This window comes from Perca fluviatilis, chromosome 5 (assembly GCF_010015445.1).
Source record: "Perca fluviatilis chromosome 5, GENO_Pfluv_1.0, whole genome shotgun sequence".
NCBI lineage: Eukaryota > Metazoa > Chordata > Actinopteri > Perciformes > Percidae > Perca > Perca fluviatilis.
The window spans coordinates 8,019,623-8,036,065 of NC_053116.1; the positions used below are offsets into that span (position 1 = coordinate 8,019,623).

Consider the following 16,443-nt stretch of genomic DNA (forward strand, 5'->3'; position numbering starts at 1 on the left):
CAAACTAGCAAAAGTGGATTTGGACACGCCCTAAACGTACCTGCGCCATGTGCTTCACGCCGTTCACTCAGATCATTAAAATAGGGCCCTTAGAGTTAAAGGGTAACTACTGTTTTTTTCAACCTGGACCCTATTTTCCTATGTTTTTGTGTGTAAGTGGCGGGATGTGATGGGAACAACAATCTTTGAAATTGGTCCAATATAAAGCGAGATTGCTGCAGTCGGCAGCGGCGAAACAAGCTACAATATAAGTTAATAGGGCAATTGTCCAGCTTGTATTTACCTTCACAAAAGTGCTCGTTTTGCCACTGACAGGCTCAGATTAATATTCGAAGTGTCTTGACAACATTATGGAAAGGATTTCTAAGGAGGTCGACCTTTTTGTTAAAGAGTAAGATCCTTTTTTTAAACATAATAACATCTGCGAAATTGCGTCCGCTAAACCCATCAGACTCCATGTAAATAAACAGTAATTTTAGCGTCGTAAAATACACTTCATTCAAAGTCGACAGAAACAAAATAAAACTATGACAAGCCGTTTTGGGTCGTCTTTCCATTTTTCCAACCATCACAACTCTAGTTTTGGTTGAAATAAACACAGAGTTTACCGATTTAAACGTGAAAATATTTTGGCTCTATACGTGCTAAAAGTATTGCTTTTTTAAATGGAGTCTGGTGGGTTTAGCGCTAGTGACTTCAGAGCTGTTTCTGGATAAACAGAAAGGTGTCAAAGAGGTGTTAAAGCTCTATCTCTGAATGGATCCTTTCCATAATGTTGTCAGACACTTAAAATATTAATCTGAGTCTGTCAGTGGCAAAACGAGCACTTTTGTGAAGTTAAATACAAGTTGTCCTATTAACTTAGGCTACATTGTAGCTTGTTTCCGCTGCTGCCGACTGCAGCTATCTTGCTTAATACTTGACCAATGTCAAAGATTGTTGTTCCCATCAGTCACTTAGACACAAAAATGGTAGTTACCCTTTAACTATAAACCTGATAGTTACTTAATCAAACTACTGTGGGATGTAAAGCAAGAGCACAGGGACAGCTTCTTCTGGCCCACTTTAATGTCTTCCTCAACTATAGGAGTAGAATGTAGTTGACGTTCATTTAAATTATGCTAATTCTCTCAAAAACATGATTAAATGATGACCAAATAATCTCATTTTACAATACAATACAAAACAGTATTGCATGGTTTTTGCAGGGTTCACAAAGTTAAATGTAAAACGTTTTAAGACATTTTAATACTATAGCTGTTTCATGATCACACCGAAATATACCAATGGGGAAGAAAACATTTCAGTACCTTCAAGCAGTATGTACAAATATAATTCCTAATGTTAGAATTCATAAAATGAATGGGCGCCTGGGTAGTTCACCTGGTTGAGTGTGCGGCCCATGTACAGAGGCTCAGTCTTTACCGCAGCGGCCGTGGGTTCGATTCCGACCTGCGGCCCTTTGTTGAATGTCATCCCCCCTCTCTCTCTAAAGGCCTTAAATTGCACGCACACACACACACACACACACACACACAAAATGAAGGCGACCTGGACAGGAAAACTAATTAAAAAACACAAAGTAAAATTGAGACTTTTTAATATGGAGCCCCAGACATGACATCCGAAAAAATAACGAAATTAGCACAAATTAGCATTTCGTGGCCACAATTTGGCATTTCGTGGCCACAAATTAGTATTTCGTGGCCACAAATTAGCATTTCGTGGCCACAATTATTATTTTTTTCGGATGTCATGTCTGGGGCCACAATTTTTGTTTTTTTCGGATGTCACGTCTGGGCTCCGTATTTTAATGCCTTCTGAGAACCTATTTTTGTTGTTGAGGAAATTGAATTCAAAGCTTTTTAAGACTCTGTGCAGTTTGTCTTTTGGCCACAGGGAGGCAGTGCAGGCCCCGAAAAAAGCCACTACTCAGCTAGAGTAAATGTCTCACCACCAGAGCTGAACAACATAACACAACACATTAAATGACACAGTTTGTTACATCACGCTTTATGTGTTGTTCCGGCTGCACAGGAACAGCGTTATTGTATCAAATAAAATGAGTTGCCGTGATTAGACTGTAATATTCCTGTACATTCAGGTGTGTTTGGCACGCCTGTGGTGGTGGTACTCTATGTCTGAAGAGTTGCAACTATTGTGTAACTGCAAGCAAGCACTGCTGCTTTCAGTGTTGTTCGAATTCCACTCCTGAAGTGCTTCAGCGTTTGGAAGCCGAGGAGAGGCGGACGGACAGGTTTTTCTTTGCATTGTGGCGGGGAACTTTTTTTTTTCTTTTTTTTCTTTTTTCGGTCATGGAGGCAGAGTTATGTAAGAGGGGAGAGTCTTCCCACCGCCCCTCTCTGTTTTTGTTTTTCTCAATGAGCCAATGTCTCCCTGCCGAGGCCTCACAGCCTGTCCAGTAGGCCCCTTTCCTGGAAACATAGCCTAGCAGAGGCCACTCAGGGGCAGGCCTGCGAGGTGGGAGGGTTGGGGAGCGGAGGGGAGGAGAGGAGGGAGAGGGAGGGTGGGCTCTTCCAGCAAATCACATGATGGTAGACCCTACAGTCCCAGCCCTACATGAGGCTCAGATGCTGCAAGCACATTTCAACAGCCAGTTTGTCATCAACATGATTGGAAGTAGCTAATGCATGGCAGAGTGCATAAGGCTGTAAGTAGACGCTGTGGATTCCCACGTGTGAAATGTAGAAATAGAACCACAACGCCTGATGGATGGTGTGTGTGTGTGTGTGTGTGTGTGTGTGACAGGTTAATGTGATTTTTTTATTTTTTGCCTTTAATGTCAACATCACCACAGATTTGAGCTATGCAGTATAATTTGATGGACAGTTTTGCACAGAATATCTTTTCTCATTTGTCCTCAGTGGTATATTTTCAATCAACATGATCTAAGCTATTTTAACAGTGTTGTATTTATATATTTGCTTCATGTATCGCCATGTAACCGAGTTACAGACGTTAAGTCGCTGATTTATTTTTGCAAAAAGATACCCTGGATGCATTTGTTATAGCAGAAAGCCCCATGTTGTTTTATGACTGTGACTTGAACTTCGAAACTGACTGATTTATTGTGTTGTGTTGCAATTGTAAAAAATCATTAAATGCGTTTATTGAATTGACAGACACAAAATAAACCACAACATTGAAACACAGGAATTATATGCCGGGATTATTTAAAGATGATCGCATTTGTTTGCATTTCATATCTTTTCGTTTCACTCTGTGATCGTGATAAATTTCTGTTTCGGTTTGAAATGGGCCACACATGTGATTTATTTCTCCTTCCAACTCATGCTGTTTTTTTTTTTTACATGCTTGCACATTTGTTCTGTTAACGGATGAAAGATGGATGTAGCTTTAACTTGTACCTGATGTTTGAATGTCCAGTGGTACAACTGCAGCACCTTTAACACTCAGCTCAGGGCCTTTCCTCTTCTTCACAGAGGAATGCAACATTTCCAGAAGAAGAGGGCAAGGCGCGCCAGAGATCAGGCAAAGATAATGAATTTCAAGTTGATTTAGTTAACAGTGGCATCAGCCTTAAACCGCATGACATTTTCCAGCTGTGCTGTCCATACTTATTTTGTATATATATTTTTTACACAGATCTGTCAGCGCTGCCCTAAAATGTCCGACACCAGGAATGCAAACAGCCGAGCCATTCTTGTTTATGTCTTGCATTGTGGCCACTGTGGGCACTGGCTGAGCTCGCAGTGTAATGGGCCCATGTGTTTGGAATGAACATAGAGTGACTATTTCAACTGTAGTTATTCCTTTATTAACGAGTTTTCTTTCATTGTTTCTTTCTGTTTTATTCAGCTACACATATGTATGCAGTTTGTGTTCACTTGTGTGTTTTCTGTGCTTTAAAATTAGCACAGCTCTGCTGTTGCTGAACTCCACATCACAGTCGCTCACCGTGCTCACTATGATTACCGAGAAGTTTCAGAGGATGAGGAGGCTCTGCAGAACCTCCATGCTGTAAATATAAATACCTGGGGACCCACTGCTCGACCACATGGCCTACCATGATGTCAAACCCACTTCTATTTATTTGAACAAGGTAAAAAAAAAAGTAAATAAAGTTTTGTTCTGTTTTAGTTTTACTGTCAGCACAGTGAAAAATTATTTTAAAATACATAAGAGTTTGTCTGCAGCTGACTACAACTTATTCTAATTAAAAACAATAGAAACAGCAACTGTTCATGCATTGTTTCCCTTCCTAATTAATGACTGGATTTAGAGCTAAATAATTACAAAATCAACAAAGTAACCATCACGTAATGTTCAGGATGAGCAGTCTCATGGTAAAATAACTGCAGTAGAGGCTGTTGTTGCGCAATGTTCGGTGATTGTAAAATTGTGGTTCCCAGCAGTTTTTAGGTAAGTAAGTTTCACTTTATTATTGTGTCAGTAACGGGAAGCAAAAGTAGAGAAAAAAAACGAAAGGAGACTGGGTCATTGGTTTCACTCTGCCCTCTGCTACCCCCATACTTAGGGACAGTTACCATGTAGTTCTGCATGGACATATACAGTACCTACCAACAAAACTCTTCTGTTGGGGAGATATTCAGTGCAGACTTGGGGGGGGGGGGTCCATCAACTTATTCAAAACATATGGAAACATCTGCTAGCTGTTACATGCATCATATGCACACTATGTTTAGTGTTTTTGACTAAATATACCCGTTTAAAAGCCTGTTATTTAATAAGCCTCGACAATGTTTTGGGTTTCCCTACTAATCAGGAGGTTGTAATATCGCGATATTACGCGTTAAAACTGCGAATTGTGTGCTTGTACACGAAAAGGTAGCCCCACTGTAGTGTGAAACGTTAAATGTACAATTTCCGGACAATAGCCTAATCCAAGAATTAAACATTACAGGCAACGAGTAACGTTAAGTAGCCTACGGTTCTTTTTTTGAGATGATTATTTTGGCTCACCATTAATTCATAATATCTCCTTAAAACATGTATTAAAGTTGAATAACAGTCAAAAAAATAAAAATAAAATAAAATATAAACAGAAAGAAAGAAAACAAAGGTAGCCTATTTCCCTCAAAAATAACAATTTAAGAGAAATAATACATACTACGCTGCCTGTCTTCATCTTATATGTTAATGTGGTTGCCTAAATTAGCATGATTTAAAAATAAATAATTTACAAACAATGTGATCTCATTTGATCGAGCAGCGCTGGAATGTGTTCGGTGCGGCGCGAGCAGGACGGGAGGAATGCATTGACCACGCCCCCCCCTCATCCCGGGCGTCCAATCAGGGAGCAAACACGGTTTCAAGGCGCCCGCGGAGTCCCAACCGTAGAAAAACAAAGCCCGGGACAACAACAAAACTCATATTTTACATCTAACTGCGCCCGGGAATCCGTTTTATTGTATCGGAACCGACGGAAGAGGTCGATTCTCGGTGTTTTTCGTCGCTCTCTAAGGCCTTCCGGGCGGTGTTGTTTATCTGTAGTAAGGGGGGGCTTGAAACCGCCCTCCCTTGCCCCATTTCCTCGGTTGTTTTCCTTCTCTCGCCTGGATTCTCCATGTTGTTGGTGCAAGAGTGAAGACTTCGCAGCGACGGGTAGAGGGGGGCTGCTCGGCGATATTACCCGTAATAGTAGTAGTAAACTCGAGACGACGGAGCTGACGGGAGTCTCAAATAAGCCTCCAAAAAAAAACACATCCAAAGTGCCTTGCCCCCTCCCCAGGCGGCGGACCTCCGAAAGGAAGAAAAGAAGAAGAAGCGGCGGGGAAAATAAAGAAAACCCAGAGAACAAGATAAATCCTTCTCCCGTCGAGGATCGTTACTGAGGCGGATGTCAAGTTACCTCGGTGAATAATTGAGTCCATTTGCCAATAGAACCCAATGAGGGATGCCCATCAGTGCTCGGGGACAGGATTTGAGGATTTTGAGGGCTCCGTGATTGTCAGATGGAAAGTTCTGTTATCACCCAAGTGCAGAAAGAAGACGTTCAAGTGTCACCGAAAACAGGTGAGATGGGCCCGTGTTGTATGCGCTTTGAATTATTATTACATCTGTTTCATTCGGTGCGATATTATAAGAGTATTTTCTGAATAATGGTGTGTGTGTGTGTTAAGAAAGCCTGTAGTGCGCCCATTTGACAGTTGAGCGCTGCGGACGCTGGCTGAGCGCGGCATTGCCCCCTTTTTTTTTTTTTATACATTTACCAAACAAATCTGTTATATTTAGATCTAACGTTAAGCACTATAAAATAGAGAGCCATCTAGTCTAAAAGAATCATAATGTGCTTATTTACTAATACTATTTTGCCCAGAAGCTGTTTTCCTTCACCTGCGGACCTTAAAAAGATCTTAAGTTACAACTGTTAGAATAATAAAAAAAAAGATATAAGACTGAATAATATCCATCGAGCAGGGTTATTATGTAGCTTTACCACAGCTAAGTTGTCCCTATACTATTGGATATAATGTCAAGTGTAAGGTCCCAGCCTCCATTATTGTACTGGGTTTGCCATCCACAGCTTAGCTATTGTTGATCCTGTTTTGATCTCCTTTTTTTTGTGTGTGTGTGTGTGTGTGTAAATCTCTGTCGCTTCCTAACATGTGGTGTTGTGATTATGGCTGAGATCTTCTCAGTGATGGTGCTGCTGCTGCTGCTGCTGCTGGTGATCGTGGCCAGCTCTCCTAAAAAAAAAAACCAAGCTGCTGTGTATTTATATGTCGATCAGGTTCCAGCTTGTTTATTGGCACCATCCCATATCCTACTACTACCAGGTACAGCATGAAGGAGCTCGTCTGTCACCACAGGCGGCATTATAGTAGGCTACAGTGAGACCCAGCTGCTGGGTTCATTTATAAACTATGATGTGGTGTTGTGTTCATATTATTTTTGGGGAGGGGGGGGGGGGGTGTCACAGATCAGTGCGCGGCAGTAGCATTAAAGACTGCTGCGCTGTTTGCTTGTATTTTACTAGAAAAAACGCTCATCACAGTTTCTTGTATTAAATCATAATCCACATTAAAAGGCTGATGGGTGTAAAGGGCTCTGGAGCGGCTGCTGATTAACGGACGACTTTATAGAAATATACCAGGTCCCGCGGTGTTGACAGCGGAATGCACAAACACACCCCTCTGCACACGCCCATTGTAGCGCCGTTTCAAAGATTTCGTTGTTTGCACGCTTCTTCCTCAAGGCTAGAAAGAGGGCTTCGCTCATTGATTCTGGCTTAACTACTTGGTGGTCGATGTCGTGCATATTGCATGATTTTGCAGGTGCTGCTTTAATAGGAATGACCAAATCAAGCTCCTTTTGTCTCTTAAAACATGGTGTTGTGTAACATGGCCATTGGTGTGTCTGCATTATGTCTCCACAGCAGCGAGTGTCAGCATGGAAACTGTAGATTATTAGAAAGAAAATCTCTTTCTCTTTCTCTCTCTCTCTCCACCTTTTGACCGTTTGTCAACAGTTCTTCTTTCTAGTAAAGACTGCGCGTGCTCACTGTAATGGCTCTGTAAGGGATGGCTATTAATTCTGTTTGCAAGTCCTCACATGAAACACACTAGAGGGGACTTGCAAGAATGTTTTTCTCCCCTTCTCTTTCACTACAAGCCTTGCATGGGATCAAAGACCTGGACAGAGCACTGAGGTGTGACTGCAGGTCCGGCTCACTGGCTGACTGGCTGGCTGACTGGCTGACTGACTGACTGACTTGGGCTGTCTGTTCTCCCCTAGCTTCAGGCAGCCCTGAAAGGTCTTGGAGTTTAAAATGGTTGGAATGTTTTCTGTCTCTGTTTTCTGTTGAAGGTAGTGCTGAAGAGTGTGGGTTTTCCCGCCCTCTGTGATTATATAACATGTACCAGCCATTTCCAGCAGCAGCAGCAGCAGCAGCAGGGACAGGCGCATTAAAAACACATTTCATGTGCGACAGATGGATGGTGCCTTTAGGAAAGGGGGTGGGGGGGGGAGATGTTGCATGTTACAAGTAGCTCATAACTAATTTCACTGAATTGAAGTGATTGATTTTAATACTTTTCTTTCCCCCCATGTGTTTTTCATGTCACCAGCGATTTGTTTTGCGCGTGGAAAAACAAACAAGATTCTGCGTTTCTGACGTGGGATCCAAGGTCCCACTTAACATTTCCGCGTTGACAACACGCAGCTTTACTCAGTTTCCTCATGAAAGTCTCTCTTTCTCTGTGCTAAACAGGCCAGGTGAGCCGCTCTGCCCTGAAACAGCCTCGGAGTTGTAACATCTTCAAAGCGCTCTTCTGTTGCCTCCAAGCTCAGGATGGCCCCAAACCACCGCCACCACCACCAACACCTTCCCAGCAGGCCTTGCTGGAGTCACAGGAAAATGGGACACTTGTCAAGGTAACATTATTTTTATTCCAGCAATGTTTCACGCCACTGAAAAACAACAATTTAAAGCCCTCAGTTCGGTTCAGTCCTGCCCTTTATTCTTGTTTATTTAAGATTTCATTTCCTTGTGACACACACACACTGCTCGCCATAAAAGAGGAGGTACTCGAATAGTTTGGCCATCTGTAGGAATAAACTTAACATGCTGTTGTAAAAATGTGCTTATTATTGTCTTCAGGTGTATATATTTTTTTTTTTTATACAACTGTGCGCTAAAACCACTACTGCACCTGCTCTTAACATGTTGAAAGCTAACCGCAACTGTCTGCGGATATGGAATCACTTTGATGTTCACACTTGATCCTCCAAGGAAGATAAGAAGAACGACAGAGCGACTACCAATCCTTTAGGCGGGCGGCGAGCTGAGAATGGTGTATTGTGTTCCTCGTAACTGCTGAGGTGGAGAGAAAAAATAAAGCCTCGAGCGCCTGCGGCACACGGTTGGCCTCCGCTGGTTAACGCTGTCAGCCTGATTAGAGCTTCAGTGCCATGTCAGAGGCATTTAAATGGGTTGCCATGTTTGTTCACACTGAGGAGTGGCCTCCAGCATCAGAAGCAGAAACAGGAAGCAGCATCTGTAGGGCCTGGTTAAATGAAACCGAATTTCAACATTGGCACCGAACGGGTTATGTTGCATCGTGTTGTTTGGTTGGTGAAATAAGATTGCTGTTGCTCGTGCATAGTACGTGTTCTCAATCTTAACTTCCCTCCCTTAACGGGTTCACTTTTTATGTTATGTAATATATTAATGATTAATTTCAGATGGACTGTGGTCACAAAGGGCCTAGAAAGAAACGCAAATTAATAAATAAAAAAAAAAGGCAAACTAAACTGGATATGTAAAAATGAGATTATATCAAGCTAATGGGTTCTCCCTGCAGGTGAACACCTGCAGAGATGCTTTTGGAAGATATAACGAATGACATAAATATGCTAATCCTAAAGTCATCCAACATAGAAGCTGTTACAGTAAATAATGAGGCTCAATCCTTCTTCCACACATACATGCAGTTCTCAAACTGAGTCTTGTCTAATTTCCCAGAGGTAAAATTTAAACGACCGAGGTCTGATTTTCACATTAATCACTGTACTGTCAGGACTAATCATGCTCCTGAGGTATAAACATAGCACAAGGCCAGTTATAAAGGTGTGTGTGTGTGTGTGGGAAAAGTACCATTAAAATGAAAAATTCTTTGTGTGTCTTTCTCCTTAGCAATGTGAACCCAACCTCCTGCCTGAGATAGAGGCCCAGGACCAGGGGAAGATATGTGTGGTCATAGACCTGGATGAGACCCTGGTGCACAGCTCATTCAAGGTACCAAAGCAAAGAAATCACTCACTTGACCACCAAATACACACCAAGTGTATTTTTCTTCATGTCAATGCCTCATTTAAAAAAAAAAATATATATATATATATGTTTAATATTGTGCAGTTTGAGTGAAAGTGTCTTCTGATTTATTAGAAATAAGAAACATTAAGTAAGTGTTTATTTAGGTTACATTCTGTAGCTATATGTAATGGCAGCCTGTAGCAGTAGTGTATCGGTCTGGCTCTGCTGCGATTGCTTATTCATCTGTATTAGAGTTCCTTCACTAAAACCATCCCATTTGCTTGAGGAACATCAAGTGAGTGACATGCTGTTTGTGTAGGCTCCTCACTGTGATTTATGGCAGCCGTGTGGAGTCCTTATGTAATGCCATGTGAATGCACACAGCGCAGCCATGTGAATGAGCATGCCAACCATCTCCCTCTGTGTTCTCCCTCCAGCCTATAAGTAATGCAGACTTCATCGTGCCTGTGGAGATAGAGGGGACCACACACCAGGTAAACTACCGTGCGTGTGTGTGTGTGCGTGTGTGTGTGTGTGCGTGCGTGTGTAGGGGGCTGTGCCTGTGTATGTACAGTATGTTGATGTGTTTGCAGCGGTTGCTGAGCTGTAAAGGGATGGGTCTTGTCACTGATCAGCCAGGTTTTTGTTTTTCGACGGGCACACGGAGCCCTCTGCTGGCCAGATGTTGAACAGGAAATATCGGCAAGAAAATGAGTCATTTCAGCCCAGTTCATTTCAAATGCCATTTATAAGTGATGCAGTACATATTGTTGCCTCTGTGAAAAAAAAAAATATGCTTGCACACTGAAGCTGGACCGCTTGTTCAACTTGAGCTTCTCACTATTGGACATGTGGAAATGTAATTAAGTCAGAAATGTGATTCCTGGGACCCCATGTTGCTGGCAAGCAGTCGTCTCTGGGCCTCTGCCTGGTTCAAGTAATCCAGGATAGGCTGGTTAACACCGGCACGGCCTATTCTTGATTACTTGTTTCAGGAACTGGCCATTAGCAGCCAATGGACCGGGAACAAATAAGTTGATGATACAAATGTAAAGGGAAATAAATAAAAAAAATTTAAAAAATGACATTGAAATAGCCCTGTTGGTGGGACAGTCCACTGACGGTCTGTCTGTGTTACAGGTGTATGTACTGAAGAGGCCGTACGTGGATGAGTTCCTGCAGAGAATGGGAGAATTGTTTGAATGTGTGCTGTTTACAGCCAGTCTTGCAAAGGTAATTTACATCAGATACTGAAGCACATCCTAAAAAAAACAAGACATTTGTTTGTTTAATGTCATGTCTGATCTATCGGAGGTTGTTCTGCTTTCTCTTTCCCGTTTAGTTCTCCTTTTCGCTGTCATAGGAGCTGCTTAACATGCTGTTAGCCACTTTATTAGACACCCCGCTCATGTTTAAAGCTATAGTTTGTTTCTGTGTTCATCTGGAGCCGGTTGCTTCAACTCTTTTTGAGTTCTAACTTATAACCTAATTGATTATTAGTGGAGATTCATGCTTAAATACATAACAATATGTTGCACCACACTCGTTACTAAATATTCACACATACAAACTAACTGCTAGATGGGAATTCTACGTAGTGTGTAATCACCAGAGGCCTCACGATACCGTATCATCGTGATACTTGTGTCACGATACGGTATTATTGTGATTTCAAACCTATTGCAATTTATTGCCTTTTTTCCAACTTCCAAATTTTTCCCAATTTCAAGTTATGTCCCCAAAAGGAAACTTTATCAACACCTGTTTTATCTAAAAAGATAAATGTCTCTGTTTGTTCATCTCACTTCAGTTTTATTGCTGCAAAAATGGAACTGTCAAGCAGACAAACTGACCAACACATATATAATAGTAGATCGATTCTTGGTGTCTGTGTATCGATGCAGTATTGCCACGGAACATATCGCGGTACTATGCTGTATCGATCCCCCCACCCCCACCCCCACCCCTATGTACTATGATGGTGAATCTTGTGTCTTCAACTGAACCATCTGACAAAACTAATGTTATCTTGCTAACATATGGCCCGTTTAGATTGAAGATATTATATGGTCAACATATCTGACCTGGCACTTGATCAAATGCTTTTTCAGTAATGATGTAAGCTGGGAAGATTTTTTTTTTTCTCTCATTAAAAAGATAACACAATATACCTCAGACTATCAAACGTTACGCCAATAACGCCAGACTAAATGACTAAATAGTGCCTGCGAAGTAAGCATAATTACATATAGGGCTGGGCGATATGGAAAATATCAAATATCACGATATCGATATATTGCCCAGCTCTAATTACATATCTCCCACTCGTTCTATACTACTAACTCTGAAACCTGTTTATCCTGCATGTATAAATGAAACAAGGCATTTGCTACAGCTTGTGATGCTACAGTGACTTCCTGAAGTTCTTGTCTGTGCATCGTTTAGTAATCCACGAGTTTGACTACTTAGTAGTTCCTAAGAACTTAAAGATCGCTTTACACAACACAAACGTAGGAATCGCTTTCTAAATAGCTGGTGCACCGAGCAGATTTTGGATGTGTGATGCTATTTCGTAGCTATTTGCTGTAAGAATAAGACATTTTAGTTGAAAGTGCTTCATTAGTCCAACCTGCTTTTCCCTCCCCTGCTCCCCACCTCCCCTGGTCTCCGTCAGTACGCAGACCCAGTGACGGACCTGCTGGATCAGTGTGGTGTATTCCGGACCCGGCTATTCCGGGAATCTTGTGTTTTCCACCAGGGCTGCTATGTCAAAGACTTAAGTCGCCTGGGCAGAGACCTCCACAAAACCCTCATCCTGGATAACTCTCCTGCCTCCTACATCTTCCACCCTAATAATGCTGTGAGTTTTCATCTTCTTCTGTCGGAAAAATCAAAGTTTTTGTAATAAATCATGTTGATATCCATCAAAAGATGGGGCACATGCTCTTAGACCTCTGTCTCGTCAAGCTTATAGAGGCCTGGAAAACTTCAGGCACAAAAGATGGTTTAAAATGAGCAGATGTAGTCCTCGACGTTTTGAGAGTTATTCAATGTTCAGAGTGTATTTCTAATGTTATCCCGATCAGGGCTGCAACTTATGATTAGTTTCATCATTTATAAATGTTTGGATTAAATTCTCTATATATCGTTTTGTTAGTAAAATGGTAAAAAAAAAAAAAAATGATGAAAATGACCCATTATAACACCATCAAATTTCTTGTTTTGTCCTACCAACAGTCCAAATACCCAATTACATTCAGTTTACTCTGATTCATGACAAAGAAATGCGACCAAATCATAACATTTTAGAAGCTGAAACCAGAAATGTTTAAGCATTTGTGCTTGAAAAACTACTAAAACAATGTATAGTTGCAGATTTTTTTTCTCATTTCCATATTCTGATTTATAGAAACGTACACTGCACGTACTGTGCAAAACGCATTAGAATCAGAATTTACACATTTAGGTCAGGTTAAAATTGTACACCTCTGGTTCAATTTAAACACTGCTTTGGATCATACGTGTATTCGCACAACTGGCAGATGCAGTTTATATGTGACTAAGCCAAAAAGTTTGTGAGTGACGGTCCTGTTTTCGCCAGGTTCCCGTGGTGTCATGGTTTGACGACGTGGACGACGCCGAGCTGCTCAACCTTCTGCCTGTGTTTGAGGAACTTAGTCAAGCTGATAATGTTTACACCCAGCTGGACCAGCTTCGTGGACACTAAGCTCCCAACGGACCCTCTCAGCTCTTGTTAGGAGCTTGAAACCTTGCCAACAACAATAGAAACCGTATATCGACAATAGATAACTAGAGTCTTCAGACGTCCTCCTAGCCGCTGCACACAATCCTCCAGTTTAGAAAATCGTATTAGCGTGGGGTTAAGGATATTCCAAGCCTGGAAAACACAATGTGTTTGGCACCAGCTGAAACTATAGATTGCAATCGGAGGCCTTTTCCCTCAGAACCTCAGTGCTGACATTATTGACAACCACTATTTTGAAAGACCGGGAAACAACAACCAAAGCAATCCCATCACGATCACTCCAGTTAGAAATATTAAAGTGGTTCTTTTGCCAAAGCAGAAGCCTGCCTGCCCTGACTTGACTTTTGGACATGTTTTTTTTTTTTTATTATTATTATTATTATTATTATTATTATTATTATTATTGTGCCTTTTAAGGAACAAAAAAAACAGCTCTTTTTTAAAAATTCCCACAAGATTTTATACATTCATTGATTTCTTTTTATAGGTTGTTTTATAAGGAAATCTATTTTTAAACGGTGAACATGGTTCCTCTATGCAATTCAGTTCTGTAATTACATGGACAGTAGCTCCTAAGTAGCCAGTCAATAAGTGTATTCTGCAGATGTAAACATTACTGTAGCCTTATTTCCCTGTCATTGAGCAGCAAAACAACAGTGTACTTTACGTATTTGTACAATATACATAATTTCTACAAACCATGCAAAATATACGTCATTAGTGATCAGATTGATATTAAGTTACGTAAACAGGGGGAAATCTTGTCTTTAATGGTCCGTTGAAAGCAGACACACTGGAATATGTTGGCACATAGGACGACCAAAAATGCCACCACAGTTTTCATTCAAGGTTTAATAATAGTTAATGTGTTACTATGTGTTTCTTTTATGACGACGCGACAAACAACTTGCACTTGTTTTATATTGACAGTGCTGAAAGTAAAAACTGTGCCTTTTTGAAAATTCGGACAGAGAATGGTGTTCTGCCTGAAAAGAGATTTTGTAGGCCTACACACTCTGATGTGTCATGCTGAGCGTGAGAAAACACTGTCAAGAGCAAAGTGTAATGCCATGTGGCTGTGGTACTTGCAGTGCAACACTTGAAAATATCAAATTTGATTATTTTTTTTAGCATGTGTGAGTGTTTTTTTTCTATATTTATTGGCCAAAACATCTGTATTGTCCAGTACCTTCTAAATGCTTAACATTTTGTATTGTAATCCATTTGCCTACTTTGAGGCTGGCCTTGTGTTTTAACTGTTGTATCTGTGCCTAAATAACACATTCTGCTGTTCAAGTTCATAGATATTTCAAAAAAAAAAAAAAACTTAAGCAGTTAAATCAAATAAACAAATAAGATGCAAATCCGAGATTCAATCATGCAAGTAAACATTTTCTTTTTCCGTTTTCAATTAAGTACAACATATATTTTGTGGGGTTATGTTTCCTGGGTAATTATGGTTTTTCTATGTCTGTCTGATGGAATTGTTTGCCTGCATGTTATATAGTCAAATATGACAATGAAATTGAACCAGTTGTGATGACCAAAAGTATTTGTTTAGACAGTCACAATTTGTCTTTGTGTATCAGAATAAATCCAACACTCATTTTGTCTACCCTGTCTGACCAAAACTCTAATAGATAAGGTGCTACCAGTCTTTATTTTGAAATAAAAATTGGTAATATTATACTGTCTTTGTGTAATGCTTTTTCTCCTCTGTGACACAGATCTCTTTATTAGTGTGGCTTGCTGCATGGCCTCCTATACAACAACAATTAAGTAGCTTTTTAAATCATTCAATCTTTATATTTTACACATTTTATATTTTTAACATGTACAGTGGTGGAATTTTACTCAAGTACTGTACTTAACTTGAGTACTTCCAAAATGCTACTTTATACGTCTTCAAATGAAATTATTATACTTTTTTACTCCACTACATTTATCTGACAGCTATAGTTACTTTTCAGATTTAAGATTTTTTTTCAATATAAAAAAGCCCAGGATATGAAGTTTTGATTGTGGGACCTTTACCTATAATGGAGTATATTTACATTGTATTATTAACAGATTAACAGAACAGATCCTGAAACAGTGAAGAATATAACTCTACAGTGAATTATAATATATAATAATTTATAACATTTCTACCACAGACAGTGTATTGATAGATATTAATCTATCATACATTTATTTTTCATAACCAACACGAGTCTAGACATAGAGATACGTTTATATAAGATGTATTACTTCAATTTACAATATTCAAAAATGTTGCACGCATGTTGCACCATGTTCGTAACGACTGATTCCAGACTCCTTTACACTCCTACGTTTAAAGTTGCATCAGCCCTGCATTTATTTGAGTTTGATTAGAAACATGGTGTTACAGTAGAGGCAGCTTTTTGGTTGATAGCGTTAATCGACGTTTGGTCGAAACTTCAAACGTTATATTACGGCTGCTAAAAAATTAACGAGAAAATATCGTTGTTTAGCTTGTGACAGTTTGGAATCCTAGTTTGGAATGGAGCAGCCATTTTAGGTGTATGGGGGAGGGGGGAGGAGGGGAGCGGGGGGGGCGTCACCATCCTAGGAAAAGAAATATTCATAACGAAACCGGGGCCTTGGTGATACCAATACATCCATTGGTGACACTCACAACGTATGTTTTTTGGGTAGTGTACCATAAAGGCACGTAATATATAAGAGAATACAGATTACAACAATTTCAACTGAGCAAGCGATATTAATAACCAACAAAGGAAATCACAAGACAGAGATAAAGAGGCTAATAGTTAAATACAAAAAAGAAAGAAAAACACAAGTTGTCATGCAGTAATTTTTTATTTAAGTTTTTTTATTTATCCACAATCAAAAAGGCACATATTCATGAGTATACAGTTAACAACACACTAAA

General features: G+C 40.3%; 1 protein-coding gene across 1 annotated transcript; it reads left to right on the forward strand.

Annotated features, from left to right (window-relative positions):
- Positions 1-5,334: 5,334 nt before the first annotated feature.
- Positions 5,335-15,213, forward strand: ctdsp2 (CTD (carboxy-terminal domain, RNA polymerase II, polypeptide A) small phosphatase 2). The gene is made up of 7 exons (XM_039800395.1): positions 5,335-6,018; positions 8,216-8,379; positions 9,641-9,742; positions 10,198-10,254; positions 10,901-10,993; positions 12,435-12,620; positions 13,362-15,213. The coding sequence occupies exons 1-7, from the start codon at positions 5,958-5,960 to the stop codon at positions 13,485-13,487; spliced, it is 789 nt and encodes a 262-aa protein (XP_039656329.1). The 5' UTR covers positions 5,335-5,957; the 3' UTR covers positions 13,488-15,213.
- The last annotated feature ends 1,230 nt before the right edge of the window (positions 15,214-16,443 follow it).